This window comes from Oncorhynchus mykiss, chromosome 6 (genome assembly GCF_013265735.2).
Source record: "Oncorhynchus mykiss isolate Arlee chromosome 6, USDA_OmykA_1.1, whole genome shotgun sequence".
NCBI classification, from domain to species: Eukaryota; Metazoa; Chordata; class Actinopteri; order Salmoniformes; family Salmonidae; genus Oncorhynchus; species Oncorhynchus mykiss.
The window spans coordinates 48,746,610-48,770,414 of record NC_048570.1 but is presented as its reverse complement, the minus strand read 5'-3'; the positions used below and the strand labels follow the sequence as shown (position 1 = coordinate 48,770,414).

Below are 23,805 nucleotides of genomic sequence, written 5' to 3'. Positions count from 1 at the left end.
TGGGTAGCTCGTAAAAATTGTCTGTCCTTGGTTGCAACAATCACTACCAAGTTCCAAACTGCCTCTGGAAGCAACGTCAGCACAATAACTGTTTATCGGGAGCTTCATGAAAACGGGTTTCCATGGACAAGCAGCCACACACAAGCCTAAGATCATCATGTGCAATGCCAAGCTTTGGCTGGAGTGGTGTGAAGCTCGCCGCCATTGGAGTCTGGAGCAGTGGAAACGCGTTCTCTGGAGTGATGAATCGAACTTCACCATCTGACAGTCCGACAGATGAATCTGGGTTTGGCAGATGCCAGGAGAATGCTACCTGCCCGAATGCATAGTGCCAACGGTAAAGATTGGTGGAGGAGGTATAATGGTCTGGGGCTGTTTTCATGGTTCATGGTTTTTCATGGTTCAGGCCCCTTAGTTCCAGTCACAGGAGGCTGCTGAGGAGAGGATGGCTCATAACAATGGCTGGAATGGAATGGTATCAAACACATGATTTCCATGTGTCCAATACCATTCAATTTTTTCCATTCAAGCAATTATTATGAGCCTGTCCTCCCCAATTAAGGTGCCACCAGCCTCCGGTTGTTCCAGTAAAGGGAAATCTTAACGCTACAGCATACAATGACATTCTGGACGATTCTGTGCTTCCAACTTTGTGGCAACAGTTTGGGGAAGCCCTTTCCTGTTTCAGCATGACAATGGCCCCGTGCACAATGTGAGGTCCATACAGAAATGGTTTGTCGTTATCAGTGTGAAAGAACTTGACTGGTCTGCACAGAGCCCTGACCTCAACCACATCGAACACCTTTGGGAGGAATTGTAATGCCGACTGCGAGCCAGGCCTAATCGCCCAATATCAGTGCCAGACCGCACTAATGCTCTTGTGGCTGAATGGAAGCAATTCCCCACATCAATGTTCCAACATCTATTGGAAAGCCTTCCCAGAAAAGTGGAGCTTGTTATAGAAACAAAGGGGGGACCAACTCCATATTAATGCTCATGATTTTGGAATGAGACTTTTGGCCATGTAGTGCATCTACCTTAATTACCTCACACCCTTGCACATTGACTCAGTACTGGTACCTCGTGTATAGCCAAGTTACTGTTACTCATTGTGTATTTATTCCTTGTTTTAATATATTTCTGTTATTTATCTTTATGTCTCTCTGCATTGTTGGGAAGGGCCTTAAGTAAGCATTTCACTGTTGGTCTACGCCTGCTGTTTACGAAGCATGTGACAAGTAAAATGTGATGTGATTTGATTTGAGATAAGAACCACTCATGGTGATGAATATGTTGGATTGTTAGTTTTTACATTTCTGGTGAAATTATTGAAATAGAGTATCTTACTAGCTCATTGCAGTATATGTGGTGGGTATCTGTGCCTGACTGTTGTGTATTCAGCAGTACTTTTCCATACTGTATGGCTTCTGTATCCAAAACGAATTCTCAAGAGATTCTGTTCCATTTTCACAGAGCGAGTCAGAGCTACATCTGTTCTGCCATTTTAAACTCCTTGTAGCAACCTCTTCACATTCTTCTCTTTCACTCAACCAACTCCAATATGGAGTGGACAAGAAGGTCGTCTGGAGTCAATTATTGACCAGTTCCAAAATAGAGATGACAAACCCACAGAGGAGAACAGGGGGTGGGAGAGGTCCCTAAACCTTTGCCACAAGCTGGCTTATGTTTAGTCCCTCTTTCCATTTCAACACAGAACCACACACCTTCAGCCTCCTATATCAACCTCAGGGTAACAATAATTCAGTGCTGGCTCATGCCAATCAATACAATCCTTTCACTCTCAATGATGTCTCCTTTAATCTCTGGAGTCCTGTAGTTTGTTTGCAAGCCTTCTTATTATTGCTTTCGATTTGTTTCTGTAATGCATTGTGGATGGCTAGATCAGCTTTCACGTTCAGGGTATGTCTATGGCAACAACAACCCATCTGCTTGAGCACAGGGAGAGCATGTTTTGATTTTGACAATGTCACAGGGTAAGTCAACTTCATAATGCTCCTTTAAAACCTCTTGAACAATAGGGAAACATGTAGATTTCTGCCTAAATAGACATACCCAAACAACATTATTTTTCATGAGATGGCCATAAATAATAACTGGTAATGCTGTATAGTTGTAGAAAGGTATGGAACTCACATTGATGATAAAAGTAGTTATACATTGCTGAGGTTTACTCACATTTGAGGACACAAGCTCAAGTACATACTAGAAATACAGTATTATGAAAATATTCAACATAAGTGGGGCAATAGCGCTTGAAATGACTGAAAGGCTTTCTAAATATAGTAACAATAAAATTATACAGTGCCTTGCGAAAGTATTCGGCCTCCTTGAACTTTGCGACCTTTTGCCACATTTCAGGCTTCAAACATAAAGATATAAAACTGTATTTTTTTGTGAAGAATCAACAACAAGTGGGACACAATCATGAAGTGGAACGACATTTATTGGATATTTCAAACTTTTTTAACAAATCAAAAACTGAAAAATTGGGCGTGCAAAATTATTCAGCCCCCTTAAGTTAATACTTTGTAGCGCCACCTTTTGCTGCGATTACAGCTGTAAGTCGCTTGGGGTATGTCTCTATCAGTTTTGCACATCGAGAGACTAAAATTTTGTCCCATTCCTCCTTGCAAAACAGCTCGAGCTCAGTGAGGTTGGATGGAGAGCATTTGTGAACAGCAGTTTTCAGTTCTTTCCACAGATTCTCGATTGGATTCAGGTCTGGACTTTGACTTGGCCATTCTAACACCTGGATATGTTTATTTTTGAACCATTCCATTGTAGATTTTGCTTTATGTTTTGGATTATTGTCTTGTTGGAAGACAAATCTCCGTCGCAGTCTCAGGTCTTTTGCAGACTCCATCAGGTTTTCTTCCAGAATGGTCCTGTATTTGGCTCCATCCATCTCCCCTCAATTTTAACCATCTTCCCTGTCCCTGCTGAAGAAAAGCAGGCCCAAACCATGATGCTGCCACCACCATGTTTGACAGTGGGGATGGTGTGTTCAGCTGTGTTGCTTTTACGCCAAACATAACGTTTTGCATTGTTGCCAAAAAGTTCAATTTTGGTTTCATCTGACCAGAGCACCTTCTTCCACATGTTTGGTGTGTCTCCCAGGTGGCTTGTGGCAAACTTTAAACGACACTTTTTATGGATATCTTTAAGAAATGGCTTTCTTCTTGCCACTCTTCCATAAAGGCCAGATTTGTGCAATATACGACTGATTGTTGTCCTATGGACAGAGTCTCCCACCTCAGCTGTAGATCTCTGCAGTTCATCCAGAGTGATCATGGGCCTCTTGGCTGCATCTCTGCAGTTCATCCAGAGTGATCATGGGTCTCTTGGCTGCATCTCTGATCAGTCTTCTCCTTGTATGAGCTGAAAGTTTAGAGGGACGGCCAGGTCATGGTAGATTTGCAGTGGTCTGATATTCCTTCCATTTCAATATTATCGCTTGCACAGTGCTCCTTGGGATGTTTAAAGCTTGGGAAATCTTTTTGTATCCAAATCCGGCTTTAAACTTCTTCACAACAGTATCTCGGACCTGGCTGGTGTGTTCCTTGTTCTTCATGATGCTCTCTGCGCTTTTAACGGACCTCTGAGACTATCACAGTGCAGGTGCATTTATACGGAGACTTGATTACACACAGGTGGATTGTATTTATCATCATTAGTCATTTAGGTCAACATTGGATCATTCAGAGATCCTCACTGAACTTCTGGAGAGAGTTTGCTGCACTGAAAGTAAAGGGGCTGAGTAATTTTGCACGCCCAATTTTTCAGTTTTTGATTTGTTAAAAAAGTATGAAATATCCAATAAATGTCGTTCCACTTCATGATTGTGTCCCACTTGTTGTTGATTCTTCACAAAAAAATACAGTTTTATATCTTTATGTTTGAAGCCTGAAATGTGGCAAAAGGTCGGAAAGTTCAAGGGGGCCGAATACTTTCGCAAGGCACTGTAAACTACTAACTATAAGATGTCACATTTCTTATAACCGTAAAATAAATATGATCATACAATATTGGCATCATTTCATATAACGGATGACAGAGTTCTCTGCTAAGCATCCACTCAGATGCACAGACACCAAAGCATAGAGTGATTTTGTATGTCTGTGACTAAGAGAAAGTGGTCTCGTTTCAATCCAACTAAATTATTTTGTATTTTTCCTGATTGAGAGCTATAAAATCAATCTGAGAACATCACAGTGAGATGAAACTGCTATTTTTGTATTTGCTACTCTCCCATTTTATATGCGCTATTGCAAGCACAGCTACAAGGTTCACAGGCACAGGAAATCGTTATTTTGTCTGCTTAGGCCAGAAAATGTGAAGTGTTGCTCCCTATGCAAATAGCAGATGTCTTGTGTCTGTGAACCTTCATATGCGCTTGCATTAGCGCATATGAATCGGGGCTATGGAGCCAGATACCTGCCAAAAGGTTGAACGTACATATTGTTAGGATCGTAAGAAAATCCATACGTAAATGGCTAGGATTGTAAGAAAAGCCATGCGTGAAACATGAAAGTGAAATTTAATCTGTGAACATACAAACACCATGTTACGATTACGGACTAGCATTTCTAGGCTTGAACAGTAGCGGTTTGTGGGTAAAATCACTGGGGAAGTTAAGCACCCCCCACCCCAAAAAAAAGCCATACAACAATCGATGTGTTGTGATAATTGCGTTGTTTGCTCTATAACATGTTAATTCATGATACATTGGCCAAGACAGTAAGAAGACATAGTGGCAGAATAAATTCAACCACACCTTTTTTTATATCACAAAACTGGATAGCAACCTTGGCCAGTGAAGTCCACAAAGCATATCGCGTGTACAGCAACAGACAGTTACATGACCTACAGCATGGTCAAGCGAGTCAATGTTTCTGTCATTTTCTGACCACTAAACAACTATTGATTTAGAACCACAGAAAGTTACAGCAAGTCAAAGAAAACAGAAGCTGCCTCCACTATTCCAGCACCATTTCAACATAATCAAATCACCTCTGCTTAGTCTAATACAGTGAAAACTAAAAAGATACCAAAAACTATTTAGTCCAATCAACGTAATCTAAATATGATGTGGCTGTCCATGGTTCTGATTTCTGTGTGTGCGTATGTGTGTGTGCATTTGTGCAAGTAGAAAACATGACTCACCCTACTTGTAGAGAAACGCCAGTGCCATCCTCCTCTCTTTAATGTTGATGAAACGGTCTATCACTCTGGCATACAGTTCACGCTTTTCTTTTTTGTTGTCCTAGGCTACCTGCTAGAATGCTTGCTCGCTACCCTAACTTCCATTAGCATTCTACTTCAAGCTACATATTGAACTTCCATCCTCAGGCCAGGGGCACTAAATGTATGAATGAATGGTTAGTTCAGAATCGCCATTATAATCATTGGCCAGTAAGGAGAATTAAGTAAAACCACAAGTCCAAATCACTATCTCCATCCATGGCTAATTTAGGAAAGGGACAATTTTAGCTAGCTGACTAGCTAGCTACTGGAGGACAACAACGCAACAATTAGATTTTTCAGTCAGTGCTGGCGTATGCCAATGAAGTATGCTCTCAATGGGATTGGATAGGAGTGACGCCAAATCCAAGCTGGCTTCCTTTGACAATTTTTTTGTGCACAAGGACCATTCACAGTTGAGCTCGCTCAGTTTAGGTCAATGCTGATTGGCACATTTAAAAAAATTAATTGGTCAAGGGAGGCCAGACGCTCGCTGACTTCCCTTACCTTCAATGATACGGGCGGCAACAATGTCATACTCGTTCTCCTGTGAGATACATTATTTTCCTTCACTCTGCGGTCGGACTCATCCCAAACTATCTCAATTTGGTTTAGGTTGGGGGATTGTGGAGGCCAGGAGGCCTTGAATTCTAAATAAATCAGACAGTGTCACCAGCAAAGCACCCCCACACCATAACACCTCCTCCTGCATGCTTTACGGTGGTAAATACACATGCAGAGATCATCCGTTCACCGACACTGCATCTCATAAGGACACAGCAATTGGAACCAAAAATTTTGAATTTGGACTCCAGACCACTTTTTACAGAGTGGAATTCACTAATACAACAGTCAGAATGCCTAACAAAAGGCCTACACCACAATAGCGGTACGCGGCTATAAAAATAAATGATGCAATTATATGACCATTAAATAGCACACAAAAGCATGGCTTATTTAGATAGTGCAATAGGTCTAGCCTAAATCATATTTACATTGTATTTTGCAGCTCAGGCGGTTATTCTACACATGTTCTCACACATTTTCTGAAGGCCCAAGCCTATACTACGCCATCTACTGGTATAACGTCATCGTTGAACGCAGTTCTAAAACAAGCTGTAGACTTGTATTTTGGAAATGAAACCAGAAGCTGCAAAGCAACTCTAACATCTGGGCTAGAGTTGCTTGATTGACTAGCTAAATTCGACTAGCTACATTCAGTTCATGTCCTTTGCAGATGCCAAATTACTGACACAAGTTTGTTCGCGTAAAAAGATCTGTAACTGAGTAAAGGGAGACAAAGTAAGAATTTAGCGTATAAATGTTCATTCATAGTCGTAACATAGGGTTTGTTTGTTTACAGATCTATTTAAACATTTACGTTTCATGTATGGCTTTTCTTACGATACGTACCAGTGCTTTTATTAGGGAGTGTAAAGCAGTTGATGTTGTGCTCTTCACAGAGCGTGCTTTACACGGAAATATCGGTCGGAACCAATCCAGAACCTCAAAGTCCCCTAAATAGGGGACTTAACATCTAAGAGATTTTTAATAAACCTTGTTCATTCGTATTAGTACAGACAATAGGCTACATTGTTTATTGCTGCAACAGCATAAATATTTGTTTGTACTGACACTATAAATCAGTATATAAGAACTGATGCTGTAATTAATTTTTCGACCTTGTACAACGGCACATACCGTGGGGCAAAAAAGTATTTAGTCAGCCACCAATTGTGCAAGTTCTCCCACTTAAAAAGATGAGAGAGGCCTGTAATTTTCATCATAGGTACACTTCAACTATGACAGACAAAATGAGAAAAAAAATCCAGAAAATCACATTGTAGGATTTTTTATGAATTTATTTGCAAATGGTGAAAAATAAGTATTTGGTCACCTACAAACAAGCAAGATTTCTGGCTCTCACAGACCTGTAACTTCTTCTTTAAGAGGCTCATCTGTCCTCCACTCGTTACCTGTATTAATGGCACCTGTTTGAACTGGTTATCAGTATAAAAGACACCTGTCCACAACCTCAAACAGTCACACTCCAAACTCCACTATGGCCAAGACTAAAGAGCTGTCAAAGGACGGCAGAAACAAAATTGTAGACCTGCACCAGGCTGGGAAGACTGAATCTGCAATAGGTAAGCAGCTTGGTTTGAAGAAATCAACTGTGGGAGCAATTATTAGGAAATGGAAGACATACAAGACCACTGATAATTTCCCTCGATCTGGGGCTCCACGCAAGATCTCACCCCGTGGGGTCAAAATGATCACAAGAACGTGAGCAAAAATCCCAGAATCACACAGGGGGACCTAGTGAATGACCTGAAGAGAGCTGGGACCAAAGTAACAAAGCCTACCATCAGTAACACACTACGCCGCCAGGGACTCAAATCCTGCAGTGCCAGACGTGTCCCCCTGCATAAGCCAGTACATGTCCAGGCCCGTCTGAAGTTTGCTAGAGAGCATTTGTATGATCCAGAAGAAGATTGGGAGAATGTCATATGGTCAGATGAAACCAAAATAGAATTGTTTGGTAAAAACTCAACTCGTCGTGTTTGGAGGACAAAGAATGCTGAGTTGCATCCAAAGAACACCATACCTACTGTGAAGCATGGGGGTGGAAACATAATGATTTGGGGCTGTTTTTCTGCAAAGGGACCAGGACGACTGATCCGTGTAAATGAAAGAATGAATGGGGCCATGTATCGTGAGATTTTGAGTGAAAACCTCTTTCCATCAGCAAGGGCATTGAAGATGAAACGTGGCTGGGTCTTTCAGCATGACAATGATCCCAAACACACCGCCCGGGCAATGAAGGAGTGGCTTCGTAAGAAGCATTTCAAGGTCCTGGAGTGGCCTAGCCAGTCTCCAGTTCTGAACCCCATAGAAAATCTTGCCCAGCAACAGCCCCAAAACATCACTGCTCTAGAGGAGATCTGCATGGAGGACTGGGCCAAAATACCAGCAACAGTGTGTGAAAACCTTGTGAAGACTTACAGAAAACGTTTGACCTCTGTCATTGCCAACAAAGGGTATATAAACAAAGTATTGAGATAAACTTTTGTTATTGACCAAATACTTATTTTCCACCATAATTTGCAAATAAATTCATTAAATTCCTACAATGTGATTCTCTGGATTTTTTTTCTAATTTTGTCTGTCATAGTTTAAGTGTACCTATCATGAAAATTAAGTGGGAGAACTTTCACAATTGGTGGCTGACTAAATACTTTTTTGCCACACTGTATACAGTTGAAGTCGGAAGTTTACATACACTTAGGTTGGAGTCATTAAAACTCGTTTTTCAACCACTCCAACAAATATCTTGTTAACAAACTATAGTTTTGGCAAGTCGGTTAGGACATCTACTGTGTGCATGACAAGTAATTTTTCCAACAATTGTTTACAGACAAATTATTTCACTGTATCACAATTCCAGTGGGTCAGAAGTTGACTGTGCCTTTAAACAGCTTGGAAAATTCCAGAAAGTGATGTCATGCTTTAGAAGCTTCTGATTGACAGCCCACCCATTTTTACCTACCTCATCCCCATACTGTTTTTATTTATTTACTTTTCTGCTCTTTTGCACACCAATAAATCTACCTGTACATGACCATCTGATCATTTATCACTCCAGTGTTGTTAATCTGCAAAATACCTCCTCATGCCTTTTGCACACAATGTATATAGACTCCCCTTTTTTTCTACTGTGTTACTGACTTGTTAATTGTTTACTCCATGTGTTAACTGTCCATGTGTTAACTCTGTGTTGTCTGTTCACACTGCTATGCTTTATATTGGCCAGGTCGCAGTTGCAAAGGAGAACTTGTTCTCAACTAGCCTACCTGGTTAAATAAAGGTGAAAAAAATAAAATTAAAATAAATTGACTCAAATGATGTCAATTAGCCTATGTATTTCAAGGCCTACCTTCAAACTCAGTGCCTCTTTGCTTGACGTCATGGGAAAGTGAAAAGAAATCAGCCAAGACCTCAGAAAAATATTGTAGACCTCCACAAGTCTGATTGATTCTTGGGAGCAATTTCCAAACACCTGAATGTACCATGTTCATATGTACAAACAATAGTACGCAAGTATAAACACCATGGGACCACGCAGTCGTCAACCGCTCAGGAAGGAGACGCGTTCTGTCTCCTAGAGATGAACGTACTTTGGTGCGAAAAGTGCAAATCAATCCCAGAACAACAGCAAAGGACATTGTGAAGACGCTGGAGGAAACAGGTACAAAAGTATCTATATCCACAGTTAAACAAGTCCTATATCAACATAACCTGAAAGACCACTCAGCAAGGAAGAAGCCACTGCTCCAAAACCGCAATAAAAAAGCCAGACTACGGTTTGCAACTGCACATGGGGACAAAGATTGTACTTTTTGGAGAAATGTCCTCTGGTCTGATGAAGCATAAATAGAACCGTTTGGCCATAATGACCATCGTTATGTTTGGAGGGAAAATGGGGGGAAGGGAGGGGGGCAGCATCATGTTGTGGGGGTTCTTTGCTGCAGGAGGGACTGGTGCACTTCACAAAATAGATGGCATCATGAGGTAGGAAAATTAGGTGGATATATTGAAGCAACATCAAGACATCAGTTAAAGTTAAAGATTGGTCGCAAATGGGTCTTCCAAATGGACAATGACCCCAAGCATACTTCCAAAGTTGTGGCAAAATGGTTTAAGGAAAGTCAAGGTATTGGAATGGCCATCACAAAGCCCTGACCTCTATCCTACAGAAGATTTGTGGGCAGAACTTAAAAAGGGTGTGCGAGCAAGGAGCCTACAAACCTGACTCAGTTACACCAGCTCTGCCAGGAGGATTGGGCCAAAATTCACCCAACTTATTGTGGGAAGCTTGTGAAAGGCTACTCGAAACGTTTGCCCCAAGTTAAACAATTTAAAGATAACACTACCAAATATTAATTGAGTGTATGTAAACTTCTGACCCACTGGGAATATGATGAAAGGAATAAAAGCTGAAATAAATCATTCTCTCTACTATTATTCTGACGTTTCACATTCTTAAAATAAAGTGGTGATCCTAACTGAGCTAAGACAGGGAATTTTTACTAGGATTAAATGTCAGGAATTGTAAAAAACTGAGTTCAAATGTATTTGGCTAAGATGTATGTAAACTTCAGACTTCAACTGTATCATTATTTGTTTATGCTTTATTATGAACGTTTGTGTGCGTGTCAACATTGTGAATGTGTGTGTGCATGTGGGTGTGTGTCTGCATGTGCATGTGTGCGTCCATGCACGCATGTGTGCATCCACACGCACGCATGTGTGCATGCACACGCACAACAGAGTAAATAAGACTGTTCCATCAACACAGCTCTTCACCACATGGCAGGGCTGTGCTGGTCTGTTTAGAGGTCTGTCAAGTGGAAAATAATGGTTTCTGAAGAGCTCTTTGAACAACAACAGGAAGCATACAGCCAAAAGCCAAGAGTGCATTAGGATGGTGAGAGGCACATCTGACCTCCCCACCATTAATTTCTCCTCCACTTAACCTTCTTCTTGTTTTCTCATACTAGAATATTAGAATAATGCGATATAGAATAGGCAAGCGTACCCAAGCATTAAGATACTCAGATATATTTCTGCAGATGGGACTCCTTGGACCAATCCATCCAATGCATTGGCTGTAGTACTATATATGTTTTCTAATATCTGCAAACAGGCACCAGAGGCATTACAGCAACTTAGAGAATGAAAGAATGAGCGAGTGAGTGAGTGAGTGGGTGAGTGAGTGAGGAGACAGAGGGAGAGAGATGGGGGGGGGCAGACAATTGAGCCAATTAGAGCAATACTAACAACCAAAGCATTGATGCAATAAAAAAGGAGCGATCATTTCACTAAAAGCTCTCTCCATTGAATGGGTTTTACTTCTTCAGATCAGCCCTGATTAAAGGACAATACATATTTCTCGTTAAGAAAACAGGTGGAAAATCTAAAGAAGTTAACGGTCAGAGAATAACTTAATGTTAGAGATCCATGAGCAAAGTGCACTCACTAAAATTGAAATGGATTCATATAACAACTACAAGAAGCATTGTAAATGTTTATCCAGTTACAGTTAAGTGAGTTTACAATTGGGAGGCAACCTTCAGACTGATGCCTAAATGTGTGGGCTGTGGTGATGGCAACATTTTTAGACTTATTGGCAACCCCATTTGAATGCCTTGATACTCACCTGTGAACTGAACATTGGAATACCTGATGTATTTAAATACGCATCAGGATCACGTAAATATGCTGAGGAATCTTTAGTATGAGTTCACGTCATTTCAGCTGTTTAAAATAATGTACCTGATTTGATACTAAATGTTTCTGTCCCACTGTGGGTATATTTATCAAAACTGCACCAAAGTCAAATCAAAGTGTATTTGTCATATGCACAGGGTACAGCAAAGTGTACACAGTACATTGAAATGCTTTGCCTACTTGCAAACTATCCTCTCAATTATGTTATCTAATAAAAGTATAAAAATATAGAATTCAAATTGAGATGAAATACATTAAATATATTTACACTGGAAATTAGTCATTGGAGACAGCTGTTTTGCATATACTTTTTCAGAGATGATTGCAGAGGAATTACAACCCAACGGCAGAGCATGTTAGCCGTGATGGTAAAAGTATCTCTCTAACAACTTAATTCACCTTTCATTCTCCCTCTGCATTCAGACAAACCTCAATGTGTGAATGTCTGGGAGGGATGGGCGAAATGGGGAATAGCATAGTGAGAAGAGTGATGATAGGATAAGCAAGGTAGAGAAATAGAAAAGGCCGGGGGGGGGGGGGGGGGGGGGGGGGGGGGGGGGTCCTCTATCCTCTTGTCCCAGCAGAGAAAGGTATGGGGAAACATCTGTAATTTTCACCACAGGATGCAGTGTAATTGAGTCGCTGAAAACACAGATACAGAGATGAATAAAAGCAAAGGGGTGTAATAATGCAGGGGACTACCCTAAAGAGATTAGATTGTGCATCTCCTACTACCAAGTGTTTTCCTTCTTTTCATTCTACAGAGCTTTTGGTGTGTTCATCTCAGGAATAAATCTACCGTCACTTGGGTTTCATTTATTGCCTTTTTTCTTTAACTTTCTCAGAGAAAAATAATTTGTCAAAATAAATAATTTGTTCAAGCAAATAATATATGAAATATAATGTGTGTGTGTGTGTGTGCGCGCATGCGAGTGTGTGTTTGTGACCTAGATGCAACTCATCAATTCAAAGTATCCAGGGTGGGGGAGTAACAGATTACACAGTAGTCTGTTAGGGTAAATATGCCTATTAAGGCCACGTACCCACTAAACCCACTTTTTTGGATTAAATGTTTCAACCAATTCATCTGGTTATTATATCCATAGCAGTTTTTAGTCTAAGCCAGTCAGATGTTTTATTATTAAAGTTATTGACAGTTGTCATCACACCCTGATCTGTTTCACCTGTCTATGTGCTGGTCTCCACCCCCCTCCAGGTGTCTCCCATCTTCCCCATGATTCCCCAGTATATTTATACCTGTGTTCTCTGTTTGACTGTTGCCAGTTCAATTTGTCCATCAAGCACTCACACCATTTTAAAATATATATTTCTTCATTTTCCACTAACCCTTCCACCCCTCCCCTAATTGGAGGAAACTAATGAACAACATTCTGAACCTATATACATCTTAAGGACACAGTATATTTTACATTAGTTATCTTGTTATTAGTCCCACCCTTCAGCTCCACTCACTCTCCCATCTATGTCTTAACACCATCCATATTGGATTTCTATTTGCCATATTTTTTTTTCCACTGTGCTGTTATGTTTGACAAAAGTTCTGAACCTTTCTATTCTCATAGTTTCTACAGATTGTGAATTAAAGATAATACCTTTAGCAAAACATTGTATTATACTATTGATCGATTGACTATGACTTTTCAAATCACCCAGTTGCGCTATCTGAAGATTTAGCTCCAGGTAAATGTTGCAATTCTTCAGCGTCCAAAGACAAGCTACATATGGACAGTACCAAAACAAATTATCTAATGATTCGGTCTCTTCGCAGCAAAATCTGCAGAACTAGGATGTTGTATTCCCCATATACAGTGCGGAGAACAAGTATTTCATAACCTGCAAAATCGGCAGTGTTTCCTACTTACAAAGCATGTAGAGGTCTGTAATTTTTTATCATAGGTACACTTCAACTGTGAGAGACGGAATCTAAAACAAAAATCCAGAAAATCACATTGTATGATTTTTAAGTAATTAATTAGCATTTTATTGCGTGACATAAGTATTTGATACATCAGAAATGCAGAACTTAATATTTGGTACAGAAACCTTTGTTTGCAATTACAGAGATCATATGTTTCCTGTAGTTCTTGACCAGGTTTGCACACACTGCAGCAGGGATTTTGGCCCACTCCTCCATACAGACCTTCTCTAGATCCTTTAGGTTTCGGGGCTGTTGCTGGGCAATACGGACTTTCAGCTCCCTCCAAAGATTTTCTATTGGGTTCAAGTCTGGAGACTGGCTAGGCCACTCCAGGACCTTGAGATGTTTCTTACGGAGCCACTCCTTAGTTGCCCTGGCTGTGTGTTTCGGGTCGTTGTCATGCTGGAAGACCCAGCCACGACCCATCTTCAATGGGTCAATGCTTACTGAGGGAAGGAGGTTGTTGGCCAAGACTCGTGATACATGGCCCCATCCATCCTCCCCTCAATATGGTGCAGTCGTCTTGTCCCCTTTGCAGAAAAGCATCGCCAAAGAATGTTTTCACCTCCAAGCTTCACGGTTGGGATGGTGTTCTTGGGGTTGTATTCATCCTCCTTCTTCCTCCAAACACGGCGAGTGGAGTTTAGACCAAAAAGCTCTATTTTTGTCTCATCAGACCACATGACCTTCTCCCATTCCTCCTCTGGATCATCCAGATGGTCATTGGCAAACTTCAGACGGGCCTAGACATGCGCTGGTGAAAACATTTGACCTCTGTCATTGCCAACAAAGGGTATATAACAAAGTATTGAGATAAACTTTTGTTATTGACCAAATACTTATTTTCCACCATAATTTGCAAATAAATTCATTAAAAATCCTACAATGTGATTTTCTGGATTTTTTTCTCATTTTGTCTGTCATAGTTGAAGTGTACCTATGATGAAAATTACAGGCATCTCTCATCTTTTTAAGTGGGAGAACTTGCACAATTGGTGGCTGACTAAATACTTTTTTGCCCCACTGTATGTAGGCCATGCTTTTTCAGTTTCGCCCACAAATTCTCTTTAGGATTGAGGTCAGGGCTTTGTGATGGCCACTATGATACCTTAACTTTTCTGTCCTTAAGCCATTTTGCCACAACTTTGGAAGTATGCTTGGGGTCATTGTCCATTTGGAAGACCCATTTGCGACCAAGCTTTAACTTCCTGACTGATGTCTTGAGATGTTGCTTCAATATATCCACCTAATTTTCCTACCTCATGACGCCATCTATTTTGTGAAGTGCACCAGTCCCTCCTGCAGCAAAGCACCCCCACAACATGATGCTGCCACCCCCGTGCTTCACGGTTGGGATGGTGTTCTTCAGCTTACCAGCCTCCCCGTTTTCCCTCCAAACATAACAATGGTCATTATGGCCAAACAGTTCTATTTTTGTTTCATCAGACCAGAGGACATTTCTCCAAAAAGTACGATCTTTGTCCCCATGTACAGTTGCAAACCGTAGTCTGGCTTTTTTATGGCGGTTATGGAGAAATGGCTTCTTCCGTGCTGAGCGGCCTTTCAGGTTATCTCGATATAGGACTTGTTTTACTGTGGATATAGATACTTTTGTACCCGTTTCCTCCAGCATCTTCACAAGGTCCTTTGCTGTTGCTCTGGGATTGATTTGCACTTTTCACACCAAAGTACGTTCATCTCTACGACAGAACGCGTCTCCTTCCTGAGTGGTATGATGGCTGTGTGGTCCCATGGTGTTTATACTTGCGTACTATTGTTTGTACAGATAAACTTGGTACCTTCAGGCTCTTGGAAATTGCTCCCAATGATGATCCAGAGCGTGGAGGTCTCCAATATTTTTTATGAGGGCTTGGCTGATTTCTTTGGATTTTCCCATGATGTCAAGCAAAGAGGCACAGAGTTTGAAATACATCCAATTGATTCAAATGACATCAATTAGCCTATCAGAAGCTTCTAAAGCCATGACATAGTTTTCTGGAATTTTCAACTTAGTGTATGTAAACTTCTGACCCACTGGAATTGTGATACAGTGAATTATAAGTGAAATCTGTCTGTAAACAATTGTTGGGAAAATTACTTGCGTCATGCACAAAGTAGATGTCCTAACCGACTTGCCAAAACTATAGTTTGTTAACAAGAAATTTGTGGAGTGGTTGAAAAACGAGTTTTATTGACTCCAACCTAAGTGTAACTTCCGACTTCAACTGTATTATAATAAAAATATGTAACAATTAATAGATTTTAAAACAGATTTCAAAATACATTAAGTATGTCCCTTCAGGCCACTACAACACACAATCCAAGTGTACATAGTGTGTATGTTATGTGTGTTTGTATCTCAGTGTGTGACTCTTCACAGTCCTCGCTGTTCCATAAGGTGTATTTTATCAATTTTTTTCTTCTCTGTATCTGATTTTACTGCTTGCGTGAGTTACTTTATGTGGAATAGAGTTCCATGTAGCCATGGCTCTATGTAGTACTGTGTGCCTCCCATAGTCTGTTCTGGACTTGGGTACTGTGAAGAGAACTTTGGTGGCATGTCGTGTGGGGTATCAAATCAAATGTTATTTGTCACATGCGCCGAATAGAACAGTGAAATGCTTACGTACAAGCCCTTAACCAACAATGCAGTTAAGAAAAATACAAAACAAATAATTCAGAAATAAAAGTAACAAATAATTAAAGAGCAGCCAAGGTGAGTAATCGATGTTTTGATGTTCAGAAGCTACTTTCGGTCATAAGAGACGGTAGCAGCAACATTATGTACAAAATAAGTTACAAACAATGCAAAAAAACAAACAAAATAGCACAGTTGGTTTAGAGGCCATAAAACAGCAGCCATTCCCTCCAGCGCCATTATCACAATATGCATGGGTGTTCGAGCTGTGTGCTAGTAGTTTAAACAGACAGCTGTGCATTCAACAAATCAATACTTCTTACAAAACAAGTAGTAATGAAGTCCATCTCTCTTCTACTTTGAGCCATGAGAGATTAACATGCATATCATTAATGTTAGCTCTACATGTACAGTGCCTTGCGAAAGTATTCGGCCCCCTTGAACTTTGCGACCTTTTGCCACATTTCAGGCTTCAAACATAAAGATATAAAACTGTATTTTTTTGTGAAGAATCAACAACAAGTGGGACACAATCATGAAGTGGAACGACATTTATTGGATATTTCATACTTTTTTAACAAATCAAAAACTGAAAAATTGGGCGTGCAAAATGATTCAGCCCCTTTACTTTCAGTGCAGCAAACTCTCTCCAGAAGTTCAGTGAGGATCTCTGAATGATCCAATGTTGACCTAAATGACTAATGATGATAAATACAATCCACCTGTGTGTAATCAAGTCTCCGTATAAATGCACCTGCACTGTGATAGTCTCAGAGGTTCGTTAAAAGCGCAGAGAGCATCATGAAGAACAAGGAACACACCAGGCAGGTCCGAGATACTGTTGTGAAGAAGTTTAAAGCCGGATTTGGATACAAAAAGATTTCCCAAGCTTTAAACATCCCAAGGAGCACTGTGCAAGCGATAATATTGAAATGGAAGGAGTATCAGACCACTGCAAATCTACCAAGACCTGGCCGTCCCTCTAAACTTTCAGCTCATACAAGGAGAAGACTGATCAGAGATGCAGCCAAGAGGCCCATGATCACTCTGGATGAACTGCAGAGATCTACAGCTGAGGTGGGAGACTCTGTCCATAGGACAACAATCAGTCGTATATTGCACAAATCTGGCCTTTATGGAAGAGTGGCAAGAAGAAAGCCATTTCTTAAAGATATCCATAAAAAGTGTTGTTTAAAGTTTGCCACAAGCCACCTGGGAGACACACCAAACATGTGGAAGAAGGTGCTCTGGTCAGATGAAACCAAAATTGAACTTTTTGGCAACAATGCAAAACGTTATGTTTGGCGTAAAAGCAACACAGCTGAACACACGATCCCCACTGTCAAACATGGTGGTGGCAGCATCATGGTTTGGGCCTGCTTTTCTTCAGCAGGGACAGGGAAGATGGTTAAAATTGATGGGAAGATGGATGGAGCCAAATACAGGACCATTCTGGAAGAAAACCTGATGGAGTCTGCAAAAGACCTGAGACTGGGACGGAGATTTGTCTTCCAACAAGACAATGATCCAAAACATAAAGCAAAATCTACAATGGAATGGTTCAAAAAGAAACATATCCAGGTGTTAGAATGGCCAAGTCAAAGTCCAGACCTGAATCCAATCGAGAATCTGTGGAAAGAACTGAAAACTGCTGTTCACAAATGCTCTCCATCCAACCTCGAGCTGTTTTGCAAGGAGGAATGGGAAAAAATGTCAGTCTCTCGATGTGCAAAACTGATAGAGACATACCCCAAGCGACTTACAGCTGTAATCACAGCAAAATGTGGCGCTACAAAGTATTAACTTAAGGGGGCTGAATAATTTTGCACGCCCAATTTTTCAGTTTTTGATTTGTTAAAAAAGTTTGAAATATCCAATAAATGTCGTTCCACTTCATGATTGTGTCCCACTTGTTGTTGATTCTTCACAAAAAAATACAGTTTTATATCTTTATGTTTGAAGCCTGAAATGTGGCAAAAGGTCGCAAAGTTCAAGGGGGCCGAATACTTTCGCAAGGCACTGTACATATAAGGGACAACCTTGCTGCACTGTTCTGGGCTAATTTTTCCAAGTCCCTCTTTGTGGCACCTGATCACACGACTGGGCAGTATTGTTTCTGGTATTGTTGTTAAGAAGGCAGAGTAGCGACTTATTATGGACAGACATCTCACCATCTTTGCTACTGTTGCATCAATATGTTCTGACCATAAATTTACAATCTAGGGTTAAGTTTAATCTCCTCAACTCGCTCAATTTCCTCATTATTAATTACAATATTTAGTTGAGGTTTAGGGCTTAGTGAATGAATGATGACTGCAGTGATTCAGTGACTGCAAGATATTTTCGTATAAAGGCCTTTCCACCGCCATTTCTCGCATAAATAATGTTACAGACACAAAAAGATCCGACCATGTCGAACAAATTGTCTGAAAGCATTTATAAAATTGTACCAGCATATTGTGTTTCCATCAGCCTGGTCATTACTTTTTTCATGAGTCAGGTAAGTCATCTGCATGAAATGGCTGTATGGAAACCAGGTTAATTATGTTTTTTCCAAGCAAGGCTTGTATTGCCATTGTGAATAAAAGTATCTTTATAATGTAGCCAACAAATAAACATGTCTCCAACTCATATAACACACACACTCGCAAACTGAAAACGTGCACATTGTACAATACATTATCACATTAATTTGCACATATCCACTGTAGGCCTATTTTACGAACTGCCGCAAAATTGGTTCCTGCTTCAGGCACGTCTTTGGTCATGTCCGCGTGCGTCAAACAAAATCACCCACATGATTGGTTGACAATAGAGCCTCCCACAAGGCAAGCGATGGCTGCAGGGTGAATATTACGAGCAACTGCAAAAAACTTGTGCCATGTTCAAAACAACTGGGAACTCTTCCGAGATTTCAACACAACTGGGAACTCTTCCGAGATTTCAACACAACTGGGAACTCTTCCGAGATTTCAACACAACTGGGAACTCAGAAAAAACGAGCTCCGACTGAGAAAATTCGTTTTAAACGGTCATCCAACTCGGAATTCCCACTCGGGAACTCGGGCCTCTTTCTAGAGCTCCGACATGAATTACACTAACGTCATGATCTGACCTCGTATTTTTCACAGTTTCCAGTTGTCTTGAACGCACCATTACAGTCGGCTGCTGTCAAAACGGCATAACCTCTGATCACATGATTTATGTGAAGTTCATGCAGTAGGTGGGAATCGGACAATTTCCAGACCAGCCTTGGCCGGAAATTCATCACTTGTTCATCCCGTGATTGTGTTTTCAGCCACCGGTAGCTGGGTGCTTTGTATGAGCTACAGTCAATTATGAGTGCATGTATACTTATATTAAATATATAATTATTAATATAAGCCTACACTATGATAGCCAGCACATTAATTGGCTAAATAACGTTAGCCTGCCTAGCTGGAACTTCTGAAGAAGGAAAATGTTTTTCTACAATTTCCAAAAGATTACCAAACAAAAACATATGTACTTTTTAACGAGACGTTTGTGCCGTCATGTATCACAGTTTCTAATTTATTTGCATTCGTTTTTACTTACACTTGTAGACTTCTCCAGTGATGTTGTTTTTAAATTATGGATTTTTATTAGCGGATTATGGGGCGGTTCTGGCCCCTGAGTTAACATAATTGTACACTCGCAAAACCGACTAAGAACGAGGGCTTAGGTTGCAAATTTCCCTTGCTTGGCTAATTATTTGGACCACCGGCCAAGATGGCGACGGTGATTCCCCCAAGGAAAAAGGCTAGGGTAAGTGGGCGAGGGTGTGTCTTAATTGTTTGTACTGCAGCCCTGACAAAAGTGATTTACTCGAACGCGTCCAACAACTGAGCAGTCTGTCCGTCACTGGTTATCACAGCTACAAAGTACAAATTATAGCTAAACCCCACCTGTTTCCACAATGTGATTATAAACCTAACATTAACCGAACTGATAACCCTGTGCCTAACCTTAAATTAAGACAAAAGTGCATTTTTTTATTATTTTTTTACAATAGCCAATTCTGACTTTGTGGCTGTGGTAATTATTTACAACCGAGAAGTCTGGGTGGAGATGATGATGGCGGAGTTGGTGCAGGGACAGGCCTCCGTTGCTCAGTCCGGAATGAAAGCTGACGGCTTCGCCCACGCTTTACATCGGGCCCGACAGGTAATAGGAGTAGAGGAATTCGCGAAGGAATCAACTGAGGTTGAGCTAGACCTTTTAAACGACTATAAATAACTTTTATTTTAACTCGCCCATCTCTGCAGCTTGTGCTATGTGTTCATGAAAAACACTAGCCAGCGACCTAGCCAGCTAGCTAACATTCTAAGCTAGTTGACAACCACAATCGTTTCGAGTTTGCAATGAGTACTCGCGTGTGTTCATTTTGGCTGCAACAGGTCACGACTGGAAACGATGTTTTTATGTAGTTTACCGTGTTGTTACCACGAAGTCTTCAAGTTAATGTATGTTAAGATCTACAGTAGCTAGCTACGTTTTCCACACGTGTCCAAATGCAACTTGTTGTTCAGTCACTGAAGTTCTGGGGTTGAACTGTGTGACCGTGCTCTCAAACCCATAACAATCCGTGACAAGTAGGCAAAGATTCCAAACACACCCACACGTTTTTAAACAGATCGTTATCCATATTGTTTCCCAGTTGTAAACATCATTGAGTCAATTGCCCCCCCCCCCCCCCCCCCCCCCCCCCCCCCCTGCAAGTAGGCTCCATTATGTAACTGGCAAGCACCATATTATGCACTGTGCTGGTGTGTCTAGTTAGGAACACGATTAAAGAGCAGGTAAGGGTATATTGTCACTAGTATTAGGGTGTTAGACTCCTGACCCAAATTGAACCAGGTTGTCTCAGTCTTGAACCAATATTTGCATCACCAGAATTCAATCTGGAAAACTATTTTTGATGCTATATTTATAGTAAATGTTATATTTATAGTAAATGTAGCAATTATATGACAAAGGAACAACATTTCCACCTCTTCCACTGTCAGCAATTACTTATGTTGATATTCTTGAGGAATGTTAATAAACTCACTGGTTTGAGACCAAAATCAACCAAAAATAGCTATATATTGAAAATACTGTGATTGAAGAAAAATTGTTCAGAGATTAAATTAATTATAATTTCTACACTTCAATATGGTTTAATTAGTTCAAACTGGAGTAGAGATTAATAAAAAAAAATTTTTTTACTCAAGACACCAATGGCGCATTAAAAATACTGTTTGAGGACAAAATTAAACTGTGGTTTTTGTGTTATACTTTGTATTCCATGTTATATACTTTGTATTACATGTTATAGAGAAGCTTCCCAGGAACACAGAACATTTTATATCATGAGGATAGGATTTACCAATTCTGAGATATCTTATTTAAAATTGATCGTAAAAGGACAGGCCAATGTTGATCTCTTGTCAATAAAGCACCAAAAAACCTGTCTGGATTCTTAAATTCAACACCTTTTGTCCAAAATCACAAGATCGGGTAGTCATAAGATCGGGTGGTCAGAATTGCTGTAGAACACAGAGATGACCCCCCCCCCCCAAAAAAAAGATTCAAATGCTATATTATGCTAAAGATGCACTTCAGATGGGGTGGCTACTAATTAGGCAGTACGGAATACGTCATTTCAGTCATTTAAGCCCAATAATTTGAAGTAGGGTGGTCATATTAACAAATCTTCATGGTTGATGAAAAACAGAGTGGGTAACAATTTATTAAATTAGAATACAACTTTGTATACAGCTTTATGCAAATTAGATACATATTATGCTAATTCGTTTTGTATGGAATGAAATTAAGTATTGCCGTTTTATGCGGAACTGGGAGTTTATACTGAGGAGTAAGGTGTAGCCCGCGCACGCACCTGGGATGGTAATGGAGGACATATAATTGAGATTACATAATCATGAACAAAAAGCAGGGATACTATTTACCAATTAGTAACTGTTAGGCTGTATATATCACAGTAATGTTCTATTCAGTAGGCCAACTGATTAGGCATAGTGCAAAATAATACGCCCAACCCTGTGCCTGTGCCACCTACACACACAGTCTTAACACAGACACGCACTTCTCAGCATCCCCACACACACTAGTGATGAACCGATATGACATTTTTGGCCGATACCGATATCTGATAGTTTCCTTGCCAAAAGAACTGATACCGATAACCAATATTAAATATTTTAGTGGCCTTTTAAGCATTCTAGTACAGTTAAATAGTTAACACACACATGGATGAATCGGTCTACGGCACTGCAACAGGTGTCACTACAGTCCCTTGTTCGAATCAAGGCTGTATCATGTCCGGCCGTGATTGGGAGTCCCATAGGCTGGGGTAGGCCGTCATTGTAAATAAGAATTTGTTCTTAACTGACTTGCCTAGTTAAATAAAGGTTACACACACACCACACTGACCAAAAAGTTATTTTGTTGGCATTTACTTATGTCCCCATTACCAGTAAAACATAATCAAAACCTATTTCTTTCACTTACTTGCTGTGTTGACTTGACTTTGTCTTGTCAAATAAGTTTGTTGACCAATCAGGACCTGAGTATGACTGCACGTCGCATAATAATTTAACGCGTTCATACATATTTTGCTAAAGTAGTTATTACACATTGATTACACTCACTTGTATTTCATATGTCACAACGATTAATCGATACGTGTGCTATGATGGTGGTAAAGTTGTCTCGCACACCTACAGTGCTGGCTATAAAAAAAGCTAGCTAGCTCATGGATGCAAACAATGTTCTTCCCTAAAAACATAGAAAAAATACATAATCTGTTTCAGTAGCTATAGTTAGTTGTAGCTATTTATTTTCATGAAATGAAGTTCAATTTCAATAGGTGAACAACAAGTTACAACCTAGCTAATACTTACTCACAAGGATTCCTAAATCATTGCTAAGAGTAATGAAAATGACTGCAGTTTCTGTTTTCAGGCTGGTTGTATTGGTGCTAGCTAGGTACCAAGCTAAAGCTAGCTACCACAGAAGTTGTGGTCGAACAAATTATGCTTTATTACCAACTCTGTATTACAAATACATTGTTCGTGGCTGGTGTTTGCTGACTTTTTTTGTACATCTTTGACATTGCTACTGTATCTTTTTTGACATGCAAAGACTCAAACGGCGTTCCATAGTATGTATGTCGTGAAGCTACTAGCAGTGACGCTATTACTGTGTAACTCCGTTAGTTAGGGCAACATCTGAAAAATAGAGCACTTGGTAGTGTGTACCGGTGCTCGACCAGTCGGCGAAAGTCAACATCACCCATGACAGAGAACGGTTCATTGTCAAGGGCAATGAATTCCATTATCTTGGCTTTAATGGATTTCGCCTTTGAGATGTCTCTGAAATGGTCTTACTCTTTCAAATGACTGCTTGACTTGTTGACTGCTTGATCCACACAGCAGACATTGTGGTCTAGTTTAGGAATGCTGTGTTGCACGTATAGAGCAAAATTGTATGTGGCGTCGTTACGTCATGTACCTACGTTATACAGGTATGCACGTCAGCTTTGACATCGGTTTTGCAAATCGGGCGTTGAACTAGACATCAGCCGATACCGATGTTGGCATTTTGAGCTTTTATCGTCCGATTCCGATATGTTCACTGACATATCTTGCAT

At 40.4% G+C, this 23,805-nt stretch overlaps 1 protein-coding gene across 9 annotated transcripts in view; it reads left to right on the top strand.

Moving 5' to 3' along the window:
* The first annotated feature begins 20,042 nt into the window (after window positions 1–20,042).
* Window positions 20,043–23,805, top strand: part of LOC110526076 (far upstream element-binding protein 3) — a 77,898-nt gene continuing 74,135 nt past the window's right edge. For 2 of the 9 annotated variants that reach the window (XM_036980332.1, XM_036980328.1), the window contains exon 1: window positions 20,047–20,315. Coding sequence is in view for 6 of the 9 variants with exons in the window: in XM_036980328.1 (XP_036836223.1) it covers window positions 20,220–20,315 (96 nt within the window). In the remaining 3 variants the exon portion in view is untranslated. Of the gene's footprint in view, window positions 20,316–23,805 lie in introns of all 9 variants that reach the window. The other 7 variants (XM_021606677.2, XM_036980326.1, XM_036980331.1 and 4 more) reach the window with 6 other exon arrangements.